Raw genomic sequence first — 21,915 nt, 5'->3', positions numbered from 1 at the left:
GGTGCTAGGCGGGGAGGAAATGAACCCTGTCAGTGTGGTGCGAGGAGCACAGCCTAGAAGAAGCCCCCTCCTGGTGGGTGGTGGCAGCCTTGGGGGTGGGGCGGGGCCAGGGAGCTGCAGAGTCCAAGGTCAGGGCCAGGATCAGGCCAGTCATCCCCTCAGCACATCCCGACTCCCCTCCCGACTGCAGCATTGTATCCTCTGTGTGCAAAGGCTCTGAGAAGGGCTGAGAAGGCACAAGGGCTGCCTTCAATTGTGGGCAAAGAGGGAGGGAGAAAAACACGGGCTTTGAGGTCAAACTTGGCCAGGAATCCTTCTGAGTTCGTCACCTTCTTGGCTTTCCTCTTCCGTATCCGGTTCTTACAAGAAGTTGCTTTCAAAGAAAACCAGTCCAAAAGCAGAAAAGAACATACAAGTAATTAAAATCTTTTTTTGTTTGTTTGTTTGGAGTAGGTTTTGATTATGCAGTTTAAGGACTTTATCTCGGGGCATCTGGGTGGCTCAGTCAGTTGAGCGGCCAATTCTTGATTTTGACTCAGGTCATGATCCCAGGGTTGTGAGATCGAGCCCCCTGTTGGGCTCTGCACTGAGCAGGGAACCTGTTTCAAAATTCTCTATCTCTGTCTCTCGCCCTCCCCTGCTCTTTCTCTCTCTCCCTCTCACTCTCTCAAAAAACAAACAAAAAAAACCACCAAAAAACAAAAAAACACTTTCTCTTGTAAGCAAACTTTATCATCCAGTACACGGCAATTGTATATAGTGAGCGACAAAGCTTAGCCAAACATTCAGAATTTACTTCTAGGTCCACATCCCTCATCTGAAACCTTTGTAACCAGATGTGTTTCAGAATCAAAAGTCACAATCTTTCTTTTAATTTTAAAAACCTCTCTCTAGAAATGTTGGGGCAGGGTGGAAAATCACTGGGACACAGAGGAGACTCCACCTCTCTCCAGCCCCCCATCAGTCTCCCCTCCCCACCCCCAGTCACAGCTGCCCCAGAGGAGGCCGACCCACCTCCTCTCTTCTCTATCTCCTTCTGCCTTTTGTTCATTGTTCTTTCTTCTTCCATCAGTAGTTCTCTCCCCTTTCCCCTGTATTCCAGTTTTCTAACTTGCCCACCACTGTCACCATAACTGGGAGTCGCCATGACTACTCAGCGGGGAAGTCTTTATTGGGACACACACACTTCCAGAGAGACCAAGAAACAGTTGCAGGGACGGTTGTGTCCACCTGCTAACAATGGAGGACGGGCTGTAGAACACCGCCCACCCGGCCTCCTGATTCTGTTCGGATGGCACACGCTTGGGCAGGGAGAGCCCACTGGGCGAAGGGGCCTAGGACAGCCCCATGGCTCTTCCCCTTTCTACGGTGGGAGCTTCTACTGACCCATGGGTTAGGGCTACCTGTTAGGAACACTACTTTGTAATTTAATACAAACGTACTTCTTTTTTAACATGTTACATTGGTTTATTACAATCCCCTCAGTGGTTCCCCATTCTCACAGCAGACCATTCTTAACCAAATTCAGAGGGTCTGTGAATACCCTGAAATTATGTGGAGAGCATCGTGAGTACGCACATTTTCCTGCGGAGGGGAGGGGGCTTTCATCAGGCTCACGAGGGAGCCCAGGGGACTGGGAATATGGTTAGTAACCCTTGGCCTCCAAGGTGGGGCTTGGGCCCAGTAGCAGAGGACTCTCCACTGACTGTTCTGACCTCCATCGGCCCCCACTCCCCCACCCTCCTGCTTTAAGCTCTTGCAAGATGTATACATACCACGTCCCACTCTGCTGTCCCTGACTCAACTTGCTTTCTTGGGAGCTATCCTTCCTTCTCAGGCTTTATTGCTCATGTTGCCTGGTTGATCTTTTTTTTTTTTTTAAGTTCATTTATTTATTTTGAGAGAAAGAATGTGCACAAGCAGGGAAGGAGCAGAGAGAGAGAGGGAGAGAGAATCCCAAGGAGGCTCTGCACTGTCAGCATGGAGGCTGATGTGGGGGCTCGATCCAACAAACCATGAGATCATGACCTGAGCTGAAATCGAGAGTTGGGTGCTTAACCGATTGAGCCGCCCAGGCGCCCCTACCTGGTTGACCTTGGCCCCTCTTGGCTTGTTCTCCTCAGGAAAGTTTTACTTGAGCTCAGTCTGGGCTCCTGACTTTCCAAGTTGTTGCCAAATTATATTGACATGGCCCATCTGCAGTTCTGACTCTCTCACTCAACTTTGCCCAACTCCTTCACAGCAGTGACCATTACTAACGAATCAACGTACTCACGGTGCCTAGCTCTGCACCTGGCCCTTGACAACAGGTGCAAAACAACTTCATTGGATTGAGTTGATACAAAATGTATTATATACCCTGAGCCAGGCTTCAAGGAGTTCTAATGAATTCTAAAAAAATAAATAAATAAGAATGTATCTGTAATGTTTTACTTTTTATGAGTATAAATTCATGTCACTCTTTTATTTTATTATTCTTTTTTTTACATTTATGTATTTTTTGAGACACATAGAGAGACAGAGCACAAGTTGGGGAGGGGCAGAGAGAGAAGGAGACACAGAATCCGAAGCAGGCTCCAGGCTCCGAGCCATCAGCCCAGAGCCTGATGCGGGGCTGGAACTCATGGACTGCGAGATCGTGACCTGGCTGAAGTCGGACGCTTAACCGACTGCGCCACCCAGGCGCCCCTCATGTCACTCTTTTAAAAAATGTTTATTTATTTATTTTTGAGAGAGAGAGAGAGAGAGGGAGAGAGAGATGGAGATGGAGAGGAGGAGGGGCAGAGAGCAAGGGCGAATCCCAAGCAGGCTCTGCACAAGCAGAAGCCTGATGTGGGGCTCAAACCCACAAACTGAGATCATCTGAGCCCTTAACTAAGAGTCAGATGCTCAAATGACTGAGCCATCCAGGCGCCACTAAATTCATGTTACTTCTATGATTTAAAATTACTTTTAAATAGATTTAAAATAAGTGCACAATAGCATGCATGTAAGATGTTCCTCAGTAAATAATATAGGTTTATCTCTTTGGCTAAAAAGCGGTCTTGCATTCTCACTTTTTTTTTTTTTTTTAGCATTTATTTATTTATTTATTTATTTATTTTTTGAGAGACAGAGAGAGGCAGAGCATGATTGAGGGAGGAACAGAGAGAGACGGAGACACAGAATCTGAAGCAGGCTCCAGGCTCTGAGCTGTCAGCACAGAGCCCGACCCGGGTCTTGAACCCACGAACTGTAAGATCATGACCTGAGCCAAAGTCAGATGCTTAACTGACTGAGCCACCCAGGCGCCCCTCACTTTTTTTTTTTTTTAACTTTATTTATTGATTTTGAGAGAGAGAGAGGAAGAGAGAGCAGGGGAAGGGCAGAGAGAAAGAATACCAAACAGGGCCTGTGCTGCCAGCACAGAGCCCCACGCGAGGCTCAGTCCTACGAACCGTGAGATCGTGACCTGAGCTGAAATCGAAAACCAGTTGCTTAACCGACTGAGCCACCCAGGCGCCCCTCGCCTTCTCTTTCTTTAATGTATACTAGGATTTACTGGAAAGTTTACCAGGGCCTTCTAAGTTATCTTATTTAGGGCAGCGTATGTGAACGAAGGTTTCACTCATTAATGCTGCCCTTTTGCCTGCTCTTTGTCAAGCCGAGGGTCCTGTGGTGACAAGCCAGTATGACTGCCTTGGCTGTGTGCACCCCATATCGACTGCGAGCCTTGACCTGGAGCCCGTTCTCAGACACGCCATTCAACATTTTAACAACCACACCGGTCATTCCCACCTCTTTGCTCTTAGAGAAGTCAAGAGGGCCCACAGACAGGTTTGTTCTTTAATTTTTCATTCCGCACGGTAGTCAGTATTACATGTTCTTTGTAGAGACAGTGAAATGGAAAAGCCATTCTGTCCTTAGGGTCTTAAGAAAACTTCATTAATACCTCACTACCGTGAGGCAGACTTGGCTCCAAAAATTAAATTGTATCTAAAAGGATGGCACAGCTTTCTGGGTACCCTCTAAATCATAGGTTCCGTACCATCAGGAAAAAAAGTAAATACTTGTAACTCTGGTCTTTTCGTTGCCTCCATTCGTTAAGCCTTTAGTGACGGTCGACTGGCTCCCTTGCATTTCAGCCTCTAATTACGAAGGACTCACTTTGGTCGGTAACATTCCCTGCTTTTAATCGACCTTCCAATTTGCTTTCATGCAAGACATGTGCTTTGCTCAGTTACGTCCATAGCCAGCTATCAGGGTGCAACTGGGCCCAGATAAAGCAGGAGAAATCTCGTTGCCTGGCAGTCTGGGAACCTGAGGACCTACTGGTCAAAGTCACCCAAGTTCCAGAGTTTTCTTCATTCATCTAGAACAGCATTATGCATATTACACAAATTCAGTGGAAGACTTTCTCCCTGCCGCCTAGCTGAGGAAATACTGCTAGGTCTTACTTAAGGAAATACAGTACCTCCGCGTGTAGATTGCATTTGGTTGTTTGATGCGTAGGAGCGTGGTGCGTGCGTGTGCATATGTGCGTGCGTGCACGTGGGGAGGGAGTGAGAGTCATAAAGCGCTCAATATTTATTCAGAAATGCCTTCTGCCTAGTAATAATCATCGTTCATATTTTTCAGCCAGGCAGCATCCTACACTCGTCATAACACTGTGAGTGATGTTTAAAGTGCCTTTTAAATATTCAGTCCAAAACTGTTTCAGGTGGTGGCTGGATGGAATTATGAAATGACTTACTCAATTGTGCAGACGAATTGCTCCAAGGAACATTTTCTGTTCTTAACTCCAGACTGCAAGTCCCTTTTGAATGGTGTAAGTAGGCAAAAATCTAATTATAAAGTTCTTAGCATTTTGTGTCCAGTCTTTCCAAGCGTGGAAAGTCTCAGCTGTGTGGGAAGACTCAGTCACTGAAATGTTAGGTGACCTTCACCGGTCCACATTCCCTTGGGGATTCCGAAGCTCTCAGCACTGGTCAGGCTGCCTTACCTACCCGGTCAGAGAATCTGCACACCTAGCAATAGCCCTTACAGATATAAGAGGGGAGTAGGAAGAGCCTGAGACAAAATAATGCCATGATCAAGTTTGTCTTTCCACGCCTTCACTTTCCTATCTTCTTTTCTTCCCCATGTGCTCAATGTCCTGACTCCAAGCTCTACCCTGAGCAGTCCCTCCTTTTCAACTTGTCTCTGCTTGTTTTCTCACCCTTTCTCCCCTGCTCTGATCTCTAACAAACACATCCCGAGTCTCCATCCCTTACGGACCCTTTCTGGGATGATATCTTTTGGTCTGAACCAAAATTAGGTTAAAAGAGAGCATCTCAAGGTAATCGTCATTAGCACATGTTGAGATAGCTAAGTCTGCTTCCGATTCTGTGTCTCCCTCTCTCTCTGCCCCTCCCCCGTTCATGCTCTGTCTCTCTCTGTCTCAAAAATAAATAAACGTTAAAAAATATATATATTAAAAAAAAAGAGATAGCTAAGGCATGAAGACCTCCCCAAGGATATTGGCATTTTAGCCAAAGACTGCTTTAAGCAATGGATGACTTAAATCCAGTAACTTGACTTTTAGGCTTCTAATCTATGGGAAGAAAATGAGGAATCCAGACAGCAAGGTGTTAATTTCAGCCTTATTATTAATAGAAAAACATTGGAAGCAACATATCTTCAGCAGTAGGGAATGGTTAAGTAAATTATAGTAGTATATCCATATAGTAGAATATGTGTGGCCATTAAGATTCTGTTTCAAGTTTTTAGTGACTTAGTGAAATGGCTATAATATGTTAAGTAAAAAAAATAAGGTAAAGAACTATACAGACAGATTCATTCAAACGTGTAAACATAAGTAGCAATAGTGATGAGAAACAAATATGCCAAAACATAAAATATCATTAACCTTCAGGTGGGAATATAGGTGTTTTTTTCTGATTCTTCATACTTTTTGGAACTCTTCAGTCCTTCTCAATGTTTCTGTTGAAGCGTATACTAATTTCATAATTGGAAAATTCCCAGAGTGGGAGAAAAATTTTGCAAATCACTTATCTGATAAGGGGTTAGGATGAAGACTGTATTAAAACCCCCTACAATGTAACAACAAAAAGACAACCCAATTTAAAAACAGGCAGAGGGATTAAAAAGATGTTACTCGGGGCGCCTGGGTGGCTCAGTCGATTGAGTGTCTGACTTCGGCTCAGGTCACGATCTCACAGTTTGTGGGTTCGAGCCCCGTGTCGAGCTCTGTGCTGACAGCTCGGAGCCTGGAGCCTGCTTCGGATTCCGTGTCTCCCTCTCTCTCTGCCCCTAACCCACTCGCATTCTGTCTCTGTCTCTCTCAAATAGAAATAAACATTAAAAAAATTTTTTTAAAGATATTTCTCTAAAAAAAAAATAAACATAAAATAAATGGCCAATAAGCACCATCAGAAGAATGTGAATACAAGCCACAGTGAGATGCCCCTTCAGACCCAGAGGATGGTTATAATTTTTAATCATTGGAAAATAGCAAGTATCGAGGCAGCTGTGGAGAAATTAGAACTTTTGCATATTCCTGCTGGGAATGCAAAATGATGCAGCCACTGTGGAAAACAGTTTAGCAGTCCCTCAAAAAGGAAAACATAGAGTTACCATATGACCCAGCAGCTGCACGCCTAGGCGTCTACCCCAAAAGAGTTGAAAACAGGGACTCAAACAGTTAGTTGGATGTCAATATTCATTGTAGCATTATTCCCAATAGCCAAAAGGTGGAAATAACCCAAAGGTCCGTCAACAGATGAATGGGTAAACAAAATGTCATATATGGATAAGACAATGGAAAATGTTTAGCCATAGAAAGGAAAGAAGATCTGATACATGCTACAACGTGGATGAACCTTGAAATCATGCTAAGTGAAATAAGCTAGACACAAAAGGACAAATGTATGATTCCACTTATAGGAAATACCTAGCATAAGCACATTCATAGAGACAAAAAGTAGATTAGAGTTTATCAGAGGCTGGAGGAGGGAGAATGGGGATTTATTGTTTAATAATTGTTTATTGAGGTGATGAAAATTTTTGGAAACAGTGGTGATGGCAGCACACGACTGAATGCAATTAATGCCACTGAATTGTACATTAAAAAAAATTTTTTTAACGTTTATTTATTATTGAGAGACAGAGAGACACGGAGCGTGAGTAGGGGAGGGGCAGAGAGAGCGGGAGACACAGAATCCGAAGCAGGCTCCAGGCTCTGAGCTGTCAGCACAGAGCCCGACGCGAGGCTCGAACGCACAAAACGCAGGATCATGACCTAGGCCGAAGTTGGACGCTCAACCGACTGAGCCACCCATTGTACATTTTTAAATGGTTAAAATAGCAAATTTTACATTGTATCTATTTTACCATAATAAAAAAAACCCAGTAAAAAGAGAGAGGAATCTTCTAAAAAGATATGTTCTCACTACTATTTAACTTTGCCAGTTTGATTCAAGTCTGACGTTCAAGCATCCATTAACACCTCCTGCTTTTACATTTAGTTAACGGCTTGAGGTTACATAAGCCTACATCCTTTCTAGCTTTAATCTTTCTGCATCTATTTGTAAGGCCTCAGTTTAGTTTTCTGTTTGCAACAAGAGAGATACTCAAAGGCCAGTTGGAGCCACAAAGCCAATCAGATTTTTGGTTCAGCCTCTCTGGGCCTCCACTTCCTCATTTATAAAAGCGTGAAGAACACAGTTGGTTAAGCGTCCAACTTCGGCTCAGGTCATAATCTCGCAGTTTGTGGGTTCAAGCCCCAAGTCAGGTTCTGTGCTGACGGCTCGAGCCTGGAGCCTGATTCAGATTCTGTCTCTCTCTTTCTCTCACTCTCTCTCTCTCTGCCCCTCCCTCATTGCACTCTCTTTCTCTCTCTCTCAAAAACAAACATTAAAATAAAATTTTTAAAAGAGTGAAGAACAACACCTGTCTCACAGCGGTGTTAGTATAGCTCAAGGGCATGAAATAGAAATGAAGTGTTCTGCCCACACTGGTATAGTTTAAGGCCTTGCTGTTCAAAGTGTGTTACAAGACCAGCAGCAGCAGCATCACCAGGGAAGCTGTTAGAAAAGTAGCATCTCAACCGCCCCCATGCCTTCTAAATCACAATCTGCATATTAACAAGAACCTCAGGTGATTTGTTTGCATACTAAAGCTTGAAAAGCACCACATAAGAGGTTTCATAAGTAGTTCGCAGGCCATGCTGCATATTAGAATCACTCAGCTAGCTTTAAAAAATGCCTATTCCCAGGCCATTCCCCCAGACGTTCTGATGTAATTGGCCTGGGTGTGTCCCCGGAATCAGAATGATCTAAAATCTTCTCACGTAAACTAAATATGCCGATAGAATTGAGAACCTTTGGGCTACTTCCAGCTTCCTCACCCCATCCAAAATTAAGATACCGTAAATGTAGTGTTCGCTGTATCTTTAAAAAATATGACATTATATATATGTTCCTTTATTGGAATATACATATATAGAAAACCTTAAGAAATGCAGAAACATAAAAAAAAAAAATAACACTGAATCACACATGCCCAGACATCCAAAGATATCTTAGTATATTTCCCTCTTGTCTTTTTTGTAGGGGATATGGATAATTTTTGGTAATTTTTTTGTCTGTATATATATCTAGACTATTTCTCACTAATGATAATCCTAGATTCATTTTGTTTTTTGTTGTTGGTTATCGCTATTAGGAATTAAACCCTTATGTTTTTACTTTTTCTCTTTTAAATAAGTTATTATATGTACAACTGTATCAATTTTTATTTATTTTTCTTATATCCAGCAACTTCACTGAATTCTTATTAGCTCTAACAGCTTCTCATTGATTCTTTTCATCCAGGCATACAATAATGTGTTATGCAAAAGATACCTTTATTTTCTTCTTTCTGATGCTTATTTTTTTGTTCTATGTCTCAATGAATTGACCCAAATAGCCAGAGATAATTTTTGAAAAAATGGTGATTACACACTGTCATGTTTTAGGCCTGATTTTATTTGGGAAGGCTCTAGAATTTTGTCATTATTTTGCTGTGGGTTCCAGGCAGACATTCGTTGTCGTGTTAAGGAAGCATCCTTACATTCCTGTTCTTTAAAGAGTTTTGTTCTATTTTGGTTTGGTTTAAATAAGGAATTGGTATTGAATTTGACTTTAGAATAGATGTTAAAATATGATATTAAATTTTTCTAATTTAATCTGTTATGTTGTTTTGACAGCTTTCCTAACAGCGATCTTTAGATTCTTAAACTGAACTCACTATGTGTTTAGTGTTAATTATTATTTAAATATGCTTCTGGATCCTATTTCTAGTTTAGAAATTCTACATCTATATTTACAAATGAAAGTGGCTTAACAGTTTCTGGGTGTGTGTTTGTATGTGTGTTCTATTTTTTTAGGTTTTAATATCTTGATTACAGTTTTACAGAATGAAAATAGTTTGCCACTATTTTCTTTTCTTTTTTTTAAGTTTATTTATGTTATTCTAGTAATCTCTGTGCCCATTGTGGGGCTTGAGCCTATGACCCTGAGATCAAAAGTCATCTGCTCCACCAACTGAGCCAGCCAAGCACCTCTGCCACTATTTTCTGTATTCAGAGACAGTTTATATAACATGGGAATATATATACCTTAATTTTTGAAATTATTCATCCATAAAACATCTCTGTTATTTGGAGGTGGAAAGTAGAATGGAAGTTTAGACTAGGAATAGCATTCTCTCCTTCTTCTCCAGTCATTGGTCTATTCAAGTTTTCTTCTTGTTTTTAAGTCAATATTGGTTATTTATAGTTTTTGAGGAAAGTATCTATTTCTTTGGGATTTAAATGATCATATACTTGTTTATAATATTCTCTTATATTTTTATACTTCTCTGTATACTTTGCTATGTTGCCTTTCATATACATTTGATTTTTTTCCTTACCCCAAGAGTGATCTTTTGGATTTTTTTTTTAATGTTTATTTATTTCTTTTTTCTTTTTTTTTTTTTTTTTGAACGTTTTTATTTATTTTTGGGACAGAGAGAGACAGAGCATGAACGGGGGAGGGGCAGAGAGAGAGGGAGACACAGAATCGGAAACAGGCTCCAGGCTCTGAGCCATCAGCCCAGAGCCCGACGCGGGGCTCGAACCCACGGACCGTGAGATCGTGACCTGGCTGAAGTCGGACGCTCAACCGACTGCGCCACCCAGGCGCCCCTTAATGTTTATTTATTTATTTTGAGAGACAGAGGGAAAGAGAGCAAACAAGTGAGCAGGGGAGTGACAGAGAGAGAGAGAGAGAGAGAGAGAGAGAGAATCCTAAGCAGCTTCCTAGTTATCAGCAGGGAGCCCTATGCGGGCTCAGTCTCACAAATCATGAGGTCATGACCTGAGCCAAAATCAAGAGTCAGATGCTTAACTGACTGAGCCACTTAGGTGCCCCTGGATTTATTTTTTAATGCTAGTGCTTTCTATTTTCTAACTTATCAGTTTTGAAAAGTTTATAATCTGGCTTTATCTTGTTTTCTCCTTCTTATTTTCCTTGAGCCTATTTATTATTCTGTTTCCTTTTTGAATTTCTTGAGAGAAACACCTACATTTGGAGTTCTTTTGTTTGTTTCTCATCTCCCTTTTTAAATTACAAAAGCATATAAAGCCACAAGTTAATTCTAAATGGTGCTCTGGCAATATGGTGTGGAATTTCTCATTTTTCTTCTTTCGTCTCTCACTTTTTTCCTTATCCAAGGAACCCTGCCTATTTAGGCAAATGTGTTTATATTTCCAAGTTGTTTATTTGTTTAAATTTACGTCATTAATTTTCAGGGAGTCTTTTTTTTTTCTTTTTGGTGCTGAGGCCAAAGAACATGGCCTGTATTGTTTTTGATTTGCTAAATTTATTGAGCCGTTTTTGTGACCTAGAATAGAAGCGATTAAAAATTTTGCATCATACTTATGAAAGTGTCACTTTAAATCATGTGTATGGTATGAAATTATGATTTAAATAAATCCTTATTATGTTACTCAAGTCTTCTGTGACCTTATTTATTTATTTATTTATTTATTCCATTTGGCCTGTCTTAGGTTTATACTTGTACATTAAATTTTCCCACCACAATGATTTTTATCCATTTCTATTCCTATACATTTTCTGCTTTATGTATCTTGATCCCGTGCTTCTAGACTGTATCTTTTACAAAAGTAAAATAATCTTTTTTACTACATTTGTGAGGTTTTTTTGTTACCTTGAATTTTACTTTTTCCAATATTAATTATATTTTAGCTCCTTTTTTTGTCATACTTGCCTCCTACAGCTTTGCTCATTCATTATATTTAAACTTTCTTTTTTTATGATCAGAAATTATACTTGAAGATGCAATACATTAATTTTGTTCTTAACTTAATCTAAAAACCTTTGCCTTTCTAAAAGAAAATTTTATCCATTCATTTATATGGTTATTATTTCTTTTTTTTTTTAATTTTTTTTTTCAACGTTTATTTATTTTTGGGACAGAGAGAGACAGAGCATGAACGGGGGAGGGGCAGAGAGAGAGGGAGACACAGAATCGGAAACGGGCTCCAGGCTCTGAGCCATCAGCCCAGAGCCTGACGCGGGGTGCGAACTCACGGACCGCGAGATCCTGACCTGGCTGAAGTCGGACGCTTAACCGACTGCGCCACCCAGGCGCCCCTATATGGTTATTATTTCTATACTAGGTATTCGTATCATCTCGTTTCATGTTTCTGTGGGTTTGTGTCTACTGTTCATTGTTGATGCTGTTAACTGTTTTTTATTCTCCCTTTGCGATCAGACTGTGTTTCCTTTTGGTTCTCTATGTGATGATTTGTAAAGTCAATATACTATTTTTAGTATGCTAGTTGTTTATTTAAAGCTTCTTAAACATGTGTTTACTTTATGTACCTATGTCCTTTTTAAAAACCAGGATATCGGTGAATGTACAGATCACGCACACGTGGATCTGCAGCTAAGAATTGCTTCTCTGTCGCAGAAGTGTGAACTCTATCCAGGTAGGAGCTGACGCGTGCTAGTGCTCTATGCTGCATGTTGGTCGCGGACAACTAGCTAGGTCTTTTCACAGAACTCGTGCTTTGGTGTCTGTCTTTGGCACAAAGTCTATATGACCAGCAGGTTTACTGAGAACAACTTAGCCCATCTCTGCCCAGCAGTATGGCGGTAGGCATAGGGGAGACTGCTCTGGAAGTAGCCGGAAGGGAATGTCGTGGCAAAAGGGGAAATTGCTGGCCTCTGGGTACAAACAACGCCAGCCAGTTTCCTTGTACGAGATGTCCCTAAAATCAGGTGCTGTAAACGGGGAAAGCTGCATCTCATTTTTGACCACTCAGAGTAAAAATAAGCCTTTCAAATTAAAGATTTCCCCCCCTCCATGTTATAATGGAGGGAAAGGGAAATACTGCAAGATTATGGTCAAGTCCTCATTTCTTATGTCAAGAGTCAGCTTTTCTCATCCTCGGAAGATAGTTGTATACATTTCCTGATGAGAAGCATGACTGAAGCTGCCTGCTCCCCGGAAAAATAGGACTTACATTTTTCCCACTAGAGAATCTTTCCTTTAAGTTAAGCATTGCTTTTTGCAGTTTCCATGACAAATGCAAAAACTTAGGAAAAGTACAGCACATCAATTGAGCCACCAGTGTCTCCTGATTGAATGTTTCCCCTAAACGCACTTGGCTCTAAGAAGAGGAAAAGAGGAGAGGCAGTAAAGTGAAGGTCAGACAGACAACCTCCACCCACTCACTCCTGGGCCTTGGGCTGTCATGTGATCCTCTGTAAATGACCCTGCAGGTCATGTGCAGGGGAGATAGTAGGCTACACTTCTCCTTCAGTGACACGCTGACTTAAAAGCTGATTTTTTTCAGGAGAGGATTTTATAGAACCGCCTCCCAGTATTTGCCCTGGCTGTCCCAAAGAGATACCTGTCAACAGCCCAGAGCTGGAGGTGGCTCTGAATCATTCCACTGCAAAGCTTAATGCGGAGAATAATGGAACGTTCTATTTCAAGATTGACCACGTGAAAAGTGCAACAGTACAGGTCTGTAAATTATGCTACAAAAATAGTGATCTTATAGCCGATGTGTGAATTGCTTACTAATTTTACCACTGTCCTTGGCTCTGCATCGAGAACCAGTGTCACGGTGAACAGGATTTGGGAGATTTGAATTTCAAGTCCCAACCTCGCTGCATTCTTTGTGAGTGATCTTGGAAGAGTCACTTAAAACATCTTCTCCATTTTCTCTCTGTAAACGATAGGGGTGAAGCTCAAATAAGAACATATATGTCAGTCACTTTTCAAACTCTCAATCGCTCTCTAAATACTAGCAACTATTCTATAACTAACAAAATTCAGTGCTAGGAGAAGCAAGAGTCATTCTTTGCCTTTCTGGACTCATCTCTCACTGTGGCATCACTTTGTGCCTTGGGCTCAGCCCCATCATCTGTCACTGCCCAGGCTGTCTTCACCCTCTCACCTCCAAGTCATTTCTCCCCTACCTGGGGGACACTTCCCTCCTACAAATGTACCCTCTGGGGATTCATCTCTCTTTCCGTGCCCTGTCAATAGAGGCTAAGGAGTGTCCTGGTCCAGGGGTTAAGAGACCCAGCTTTACCACAGCACCACCAATGTCCTCAGCAACCCCACAGCCAGCCACTCAGACTCACTCAGCCCTTGTGGCCCCATCTGAAAATTGAGTGGCTGGATTAATAGATCCCAAATGCCTTCCACTCCAGCAACCTGTGACCGATGTATTCATGAACAGAGTCCTATGGTAGACCTCAAAACTGGCTTCCGTAAATACCAGCTAAAGAAAAGTCATCAAAATAAAACCAAACTGTTACAGCAAGCCAACATGATCTTTATAATCTGGTGAAAGAGATATCACTAAAAACGAGTTCATACTTTTGACTTAGCAATTGAATTTCTAGAAATAGAAACTAGAAGTCGTCTTTATGGACAGTGATATTCGTTGCAGCTTTAACAATAAAAGCCAAAAAGAAAAGGTAAACTGTCAAAATGATCAATAATACAGAGGTGATGAAATATGTCTGGCATGCCCTTCAAATGGAGCAAATCAGCAGCCGCTTAAAGTATCTTTCTGAGGTGCTCTTGGCGTGTGGGCAATGACCCGTGTTAAAATATGCAGTGGAAAACCAGAAGCCATAAAACTGAACACACATTCATCTTTGAAAAAGTACAGAAAACAGGGGCGCCTGGGTGGCTCAGTTGATAATGTGTCCGACTTCGGCTCAGGTCATGATCTCACGGTCTGTGAGTTTGAGCCCCGCATCAGGCTCTGTGCTGACAGCTCGGAGCCTGGAGCCTGCTTCGGATTCTGTGTCTCCCTCTCTCTCTGCTCCTCCCCTGCTCACACTCTGTCTCTGTCTCTCTCTCTCTCTCAAAAATAAACATTAAAAAAAAATTTTTTTTAAGTACAGAAAACAATGCTGAAAAGAAACAGGTGGCTCACGCTATTCACAGTGGTGGTTTTTAGGCGACAGCCCAATGGGCTATTTATTTCCATCCTTCTAATTTCCTGTTTTAGTTTTTTTTATAACCAGAAGAAAACCCCTAAATGAATGGTATTAAAGTGAATCAAACCTGACCCTTTGATCTGTCTCCTACTCAGGCACTTATTCCTGCCCCCCACCCCCCTCCATGTCATTACCCTCTCCCTGGTCTCACTGGCACGTGACCCACACCAGATTCACTTGGGGAAGATATCTGTGCTACTCCTGTTTGTCACCTTTCCTTTGCAATTTGCATCTCTGCTTCCCTGTGAATGTCCCTTATTCATAATGTTGCCGTAGTAGCACCGTCCTCTGCCCTTTATTACATGCCAGAGGTCTGCTGTCAGGGAGAGAACCACTAATTCCCAAGCGCGAATATACAGCCGTCTTAGTTGTTACAATTCTCTCTGTAAATTAGCACATCAACGTTCTAGCGTGTATGCGCTAGATGTATGCAAGGATGCCAGGGAACACCACCAGGTAATGCTGTGAATTGAAGGGATCCCACATCCTTTCTTTTGCCAGATCAATCGGGAATGTTGTGAAAATTTCAAACTTACTTGTAAGAAATTAATCTTTGTTGCCGTTTGCCTTGAAAGAGAAGAATTTGCTCGTAGATCTTCGAGGCACAGCCTTGATGGAAGCAGCCAATTTACTAAAACCCAGTTTATCATTAAGATGACGTTGCTAAGAGCCAGCCTCCAAATGACCAACCTGCCAAGTTGCTAGAGATTTATTTTACGGTTTTAGTCTTGCCTTGGCTTTGCATGTTTAGTCCTGTTTGAATGCATGTCCATTTCAAGCTGGTGTCATATTTCAGAAACCGAGAACTTCTTAAATCCTCTATTTTTCACACGTGAATGGCTGTGGTTTCTGTCACGTGCTGTTTGTTCCTGCCTCACCCCTGCTGCCGCTGCCATCAGTGTTCCTCCCTGCCTCTGCTCAAACGAATATACGTCAAGGATCTGTGTGTGCACATTAAGGAACTTCTCCTTTGACAAAGTCCTAGAAATGTCAAGGGATGTGTATATGTCTAAGACGAATCAAATTGCCAAATTACAAAAACATTGGCAATTTTGCCAATTTACATTCGCGTCAACTGGGTATTTAGACACTGATTAATGGTCTTGAATTCTACTCCTACCAGCAGTAATCGAGGCTGCATGTTCCCCACACCTGGCCAACACCAGGCATCATCGCTGGTTTTCATCTTTGCCAACATGGGAGGTTAAAAACGATGTTGCATTGCTTTTTTAAGGTGCATATCCTTGGTTACTAATGAAGTAAATGTTTTTTTTTCCAGGACAAATGACCATTTTAACTTCTTTTCTGAAATATCTATTCACGTCCTTTGCACATTGGTTTTGGCGCTGGGCTTTATATTGATCCTACATCATATTTTTCCCAGTTTGCCTTGCTACTTTGCTTACGGTGATTTTTGAGAATCAGTTTTCATTTCTGTATAGTCAAATTTAGACAGTTTTTTCCTTCCTTTAGGTTTCCTTCCTCTGCTTTTCACCTAGGACAGACCTTCCTCATCCTGAGATCTGATGAACATTTACTTATATCTTTCTAGCCTGTTAATTTAATTTTTAAAATGCATATGGAACTTATATTGCTATATAGCGTTCTCCACTTTAAGAGCAAAACTTGGGCAGGATGGATTTAAGCAGGAAGACTTCTGATAAGAATGATACTTGATGGTGATGGCAATATGGATGTGACCTTGAGGCCCCCAAACAGAAGGTCCTCCCCTCTGGACCCTGAATAAAGTTGGGTCTACAGCTGTGGTTTGCATTATATGTTGTCAGCTTTTTTTTTTTTTTTTAATTTTTTTTTTCAACGTTTATTTATTTTTGGGACAGAGAGAGACAGAGCATGAACGGGGGAGGGGCAGAGAGAGAGGGAGACACAGAATCAGAAACAGGCTCCAGGCTCTGAGCCATCAGCCCAGAGCCTGACGCGGGGCTCAAACTCACAGACGGCGAGATCGTGACCTGGCTGAAGTCGGACGCTTAACCGACTGCGCCACCCAGGCGCCCCTGTTGTCAGCTTTCTAAGGCAACATCACATTGATCAACCCTAAGGCCAAAAACTTGGATCAAAGTATACTCTGAAATGAGCAAGAAAATTAATGACCACCCAAGCATAGACTCTAACACTCTCTTAGAACCTTCCTCACCACTTACACATACACTTGGAGTTTTAGAGGTTAAATATTATATTCGTCTTAAGATTTTAACCATGCTTACCCAGCAAGACCATGGCAGGAAAGAGGGAGGAGGAGCTTTAGTTCTTCCTACAATTCTGCTTTCCTCACCTGCCTCCCATCATGCTTTCCCCATGTTTTCACAAAGTATAAGGAGACAGGGAAGCTGTTGACGTTTGCTTTTATAAAAACTGGATTGTACTATCACTCCATAACTTCATTTTTTTCACTAAGGGTCATCCCTCCAGGTCAACAGATATGCATGATGTATTCTCTTGATGGCTACATAATCTCTCTCTCTCTCTCTCTCTCTATCTATCTCACACACACACACACACACACACACACACACACACACCTAAATACTAGAATTAAATACCAAATACCTTGGTCTAGAAACCACACCAACTTTTCAATACCTAATAAAAACATTTTTATGCCGTGTATTTTTCAAGGGTAGAATAAGTATAGGATATGCCATTTTAAAATGGCTTAAAAAGCCACACTTGGGACTTGGTTAAAGTCAGAGTGGTTTAAAAACATGATTTTATTTTGTAAATAAATTGTGCCTCTCCTAGACTGAAAAAAAATTTGGGCCATAAATTGCTTAATGGAAGACAGCATTGTGTAATGACTAATGCTGTTGATAGAGATTAAAACAAATTCTTGGGGGTGCCTGGGTGGCCTCAGGCGGTTGAACATCTGTCTCTTGGTTTTGGGTCAGGTCATGATCTCATGGTTCGTGGGTTCAAGCCCTGCATTGCGCTCAACACTGACAGCATGGAGCCTGCTTGGGAGTCTCTCTCTCTCCCTCTCACTGCCTGTCTCTCAACATAAATAAATAAACAAACAAAACCCCAAATTCTTAATATCAAAAAGGAAGAGAAGGAAGCTCAAAAATGCAAATAATTTTTCTAATTCCATAATTTCTATGGTGGTACTAACTCAGTATTTCTCAGTATTTTCAAAGAAAATGTTTAAGTTTTTCTTCCTACTTTTCTTAGATTCCATTACAACTTGCACCCTTGAGTCATTCATGAATTTTGCAGCGGTTGAACAATAAAGCTCAGAAAAATATAAAAATAGAAATTACAGTTTGCTTCCACCCCCCAGTTAGAAAAGGAAATGAGACTAGCCATTAGCCAAATATTTTTCACATGCATACAGATTGAAAGTTTTGTTGTCAAACATTTGTACTTTTCTGTGCAACTCTCATTTGGTCAGTATATAATTCAAATGGCAATATTCTTCCCTAAAAGTCCTTAGGGTAAAAACATATGATTTATTATACAATATTAATCAGGCTCCTCCTTTGTGCTAATCTTCCAGGTGGTGGCTGGAAAGAAATTTTCTATTGAGTTCACAGCCAAGGAAACCACGTGCTCCAAGGAAAGTAATGAAGAGTTGACAGAAAGTTGCAATACCAATAAATTTGGAGTGAGTAGTAACACAACTGTATACTTGTTCCTTGGAAACCTTTTTGATGTGTTATACTTGTTTAAGCATCTCATGAACAACACTGTTCTCTCTTTTGACTTCTGTTTTCATGGATAGAAAATTCTAGACTGTAAAGCTGAAGTTTATGTGATACCTTGGGAGAAGAAAATTTACCCTACTGTCCACTGTCAATCACGGGGAGAGGTATGATTCTCATTACAGTCAGCTTGGGTCAATGTTGCTCATTCTGAAGTCCTATTTGGGGGTTGGAAATAAACCATTATTTAAGTGAATTGGGAGACTATCTTCTCAAAATGGGGAGAACTCTCACATTTCTGTGCTGATCTCTTTATGGCTAGAAATTAGAGCAGCAGCCCCCTTAACTACTTGTCATGCATTGTCAGCATCCCATTGTCAGTGCGTACTCTCTTGGCAAAGTGCACACCCTGCTGGGAGAGTTGATGCAAGCTGTGTACCTTCGAGGCGTGCCAGAGACGAGGCACAGCTCTCCAGGGCCCACTGCTAATGTCCAAGGAGCTCTGGAGAAATGCAGATCTCAGCCCCACTCCACATCTACTGACTCAAAATCTGCATTTAACGTGATCGCTATAGGATTCATACCCATGTTCAAGTTTGGGAAGCACTGGTTTGCATCGTTTTTTTAATTTGTAGAAGATCCCTGGGAGGTAAGTGAGACTTTCCCCATGTCAAGGTTATGATACTAAATATTACAAAGATGCTGAGGTCCTAGGGTGAATAATAACAGTATCAAGTGCATCTCTGTCCCAGGCTCTGTAGTGAGAGCTTCACACATATTTTCCTCCTGACACCTCTATGAGGCAAGTGCTATTATCATCCTATTTACAGATGGGAGAAGTGAAGCCAGCGATGCTTAGATTCAAATCTAGATCAAATAAGAACCCACCCTATTCACTGTCACGCTGATAACTAGTAGGGTCTGACGGGTGTGACGCCCAAAACCATGCTCTTTGCACCGCCAGACGTTGCCTCCAACCATCACATTCTCACAGGTAGTGAAATTGTAGGTAGAAATAACCCACAAGTCCGTATCTTCAATGCATTCGGCCTCTTCTCACTTTTTTTCTGACTTAGGTTTTTGCCATGTGTATGTACGTATATAGCCTAACACAAACATTATACAAAGACTGCATTTCAAGCTTGTGAACATGTCCTAATGTGTTTCAGTCCAACAAAGGAATTGTGGATATACACTCCCTAGATATTCAGCTCATAAAAGCCCACACAGGACCTTTTAGGATAAAGATAGTAATTGTGCTGAAAGAAACAGTATTGATGAATAAATAATGTGTTGTGGCTTATATAATCATAGACTTAGAAGGTACGCTAGAGATCATATAGTTCAACCACCCAACTTTTCCAGATGAAGAAAAAACTCTCCAGCTTAGATTATTAAGAACAATACCCACAAATTATAAGATCAATCAAAAGAGGAAAAAATATTCATTTCAACCTCTTTTCAATATTAATATAGTGTTTAAAGTCTGGTAGACTTGCCCCATTGTAAACCAAGATAGCATTGCCAAGATTCAGTCCCTTCTGTCTTCATTGATAGTATGGTTTTCGCAGTAATGCATTCATCTTAATATTTCCTGTTTAGACCACATTGATGAAAAGGCCTCCAGGTTTTTCACCTTTCCGATCAGTACAAGTGGAGAAAACAAAAGAAGGAACAACTGTAAGTCCACCCCACACTTCCATGGCATCTGTACAAGATGAAGAGCAGGATTCAGGAAAAGAACAAGGACCCACTCGTGGGCATGGCTGGGGTCATGGAAAGCAAATAAAACATGGCTTTGGCCATGGCCATAAACATGAGCATGACCAAGGCCATAGGCACAATAGGGGACGTGGCCTTGGCCATGGACATCAAAAACAACATGGCTTTGCCCATGGACATCAAAAGCAACATGGCTTTGGCCATGGACATCAACAGCAACATGGCCTTGGTCATGGACATCAACAGGAACTTGACTATGATCTTGAACACCAAGGGAGACATGGCCTTGGCCATGGACATCAAAGGGGACGTGGCCTAGCCCATGGACATACCCATGAGCATGGTCATGGCCATGGAAAATATAAAAATAAAAGAAAAGACAATGAAAAGGACAATGGTTGGAGAATAGAGCATTTGGCAAGTTCTTCTGAAGATAGTACTACCTCTTCTGCACAGACACAAGAGAAGACAGAAGGGCCAACACCCCTCCCTCCCCTAGCCCAGCCAGGTATAGCAGTTACCTTGCCTGACTTTCAGGACTCAGATCTCATTGCAGCTGTGATGTCTAACACACCACCAACTCCCACAGAGAGTGATGATGATTGGATCCCTGACATCCAGATAGAAAAAAATAGCCTTTCATTTAACCTGATACCTGACTTTCCAGAAAAAACCTCCCCCAAATGTCCCGGACGCCCCTGGAAGCCAGTTAATGGAATGAATCCAACTGTGGAAATCAAAGAATTTCATGATTTTGATCTCTCTGATGCTTTGTATTAATTTATGCAGCCATGAGTCTTTCTTTAGCATGTCAGCATTCCTTCCCCCCACTGTCTAACTATCCTGATACAATGCACTGAGAGCCATGAAGCTTCAGAACAGCCTAGAAAGAAGGGGTGAGACTCCCAGTGGGGACACCGTCAATCTCTGGATGACATAACACTGTGTGCAGAATCCTAAATTCTCTCTGGGACTTCCTCAGAAGTTTCCTTAACTAGCACAGAAAATGGACAAACTGATGTGCCTTATGGCCTGTGGCAATTTGCTTTTCTGATGACGAATGTGTACCTTAAAATGCATGCCATCGATTTTCATACAAAGATTCGTGACATTCTGAATAAAGTGTGGCATCTGATCCCTGAGCACAAGTGCAAATAAGGGAAGTCAAGAGACTGAATGCTGAATTTCTTAATGGGAAAAAAATAAAAATAATAAAACCTCCAGAGGTTATAAAGAGGGACAACAAGAAAGAAAGCCAGCGTGGCCAAAGAGAGGATAGGGCGGAAGTAGATGAACTGACTTTCTGTTTCCAAAAGGGCTAGTTACATTACTCCCACATGAAAAAGCTGTCCTGATAATTCTCTTTCGGGGTGACAGTGTTTCCTGTAAGTCCATAATCTCCGTTTAGTCATTAAGGAGCCTTTGCAACAAGGCTTTCAAATAGGAGTTTTCTGCCTGTTTATTTGTTGTCCAGACCACATCGAGTAATCCTTAGTTTTTAGCAGCTCTGAGTTTAATGATAAGGATGGAAAGCAGAAGAAGTAATATAGAGGCAGGCTTGCCAAGGAAAACCTTTTTTTAATCATTGACAAGGGAATATCATAAGGTGTGATGCAAATTTCATTCAGAAATTTTATGAGGCAATTCCTCTCTGGCCTCCCTTTATGATCATATCATCTTTTTGCTGTGACATTGAAGGTACTGATTTTTGCAAAGGAGAACAGTATGATCAATGTGATTGTCTCCAAGTGCCTTATACCACGAGGAGGCATTTATTTTCTAAGCCTTGCTATGCTTTTGCCTAGGGAGACAAGATAGGGGTTTAAACGGCGGCGCTTACTGTGGATGAATGTGTCCCTGCTACTTCGATTCATTGGATGCATTTGAACCTCCGAGTTTTTATTTCATTTCAAATATCATCTGTACTTTTAAATAAAGAACCGATGATGTCAGGAAAAAGTCTCGTCTTGTCAACTGGTGGC

The 21,915-nt window shown here is 41.5% G+C and overlaps 1 protein-coding gene across 3 annotated transcripts in view; it reads left to right on the top strand.

Moving 5' to 3' along the window:
• Window positions 1–21,915, top strand: part of KNG1 (kininogen 1) — a 29,027-nt gene that overhangs the window by 6,825 nt on the left and 287 nt on the right. Inside the window, exons 4-11 of one of the 3 annotated variants that reach the window (XM_023260318.2) lie at window positions 3,644–3,816; window positions 4,700–4,807; window positions 11,929–12,013; window positions 12,884–13,056; window positions 18,067–18,174; window positions 18,292–18,378; window positions 19,814–19,891; window positions 21,739–21,892. In XM_023260318.2, the coding sequence (XP_023116086.1) occupies window positions 3,644–3,816; window positions 4,700–4,807; window positions 11,929–12,013; window positions 12,884–13,056; window positions 18,067–18,174; window positions 18,292–18,378; window positions 19,814–19,891; window positions 21,739–21,759 (833 nt within the window). In that variant the 3' untranslated portion in view covers window positions 21,760–21,892. Of the gene's footprint in view, window positions 1–3,643; window positions 3,817–4,699; window positions 4,808–11,928; window positions 12,014–12,883; window positions 13,057–18,066; window positions 18,175–18,291; window positions 18,379–19,813; window positions 19,892–21,738; window positions 21,893–21,915 lie in introns of those variants that run through there. The other 2 variants (XM_003991814.5, XM_019840006.3) reach the window with 2 other exon arrangements.

Source organism: Felis catus, chromosome C2 (assembly GCF_018350175.1).
Source record: "Felis catus isolate Fca126 chromosome C2, F.catus_Fca126_mat1.0, whole genome shotgun sequence".
In the NCBI taxonomy this organism is placed as follows: Eukaryota; Metazoa; Chordata; class Mammalia; order Carnivora; family Felidae; genus Felis; species Felis catus.
The sequence above is the reverse complement of the archived record's forward strand: the minus strand, read 5'-3'. Positions and strand labels throughout refer to the sequence as shown.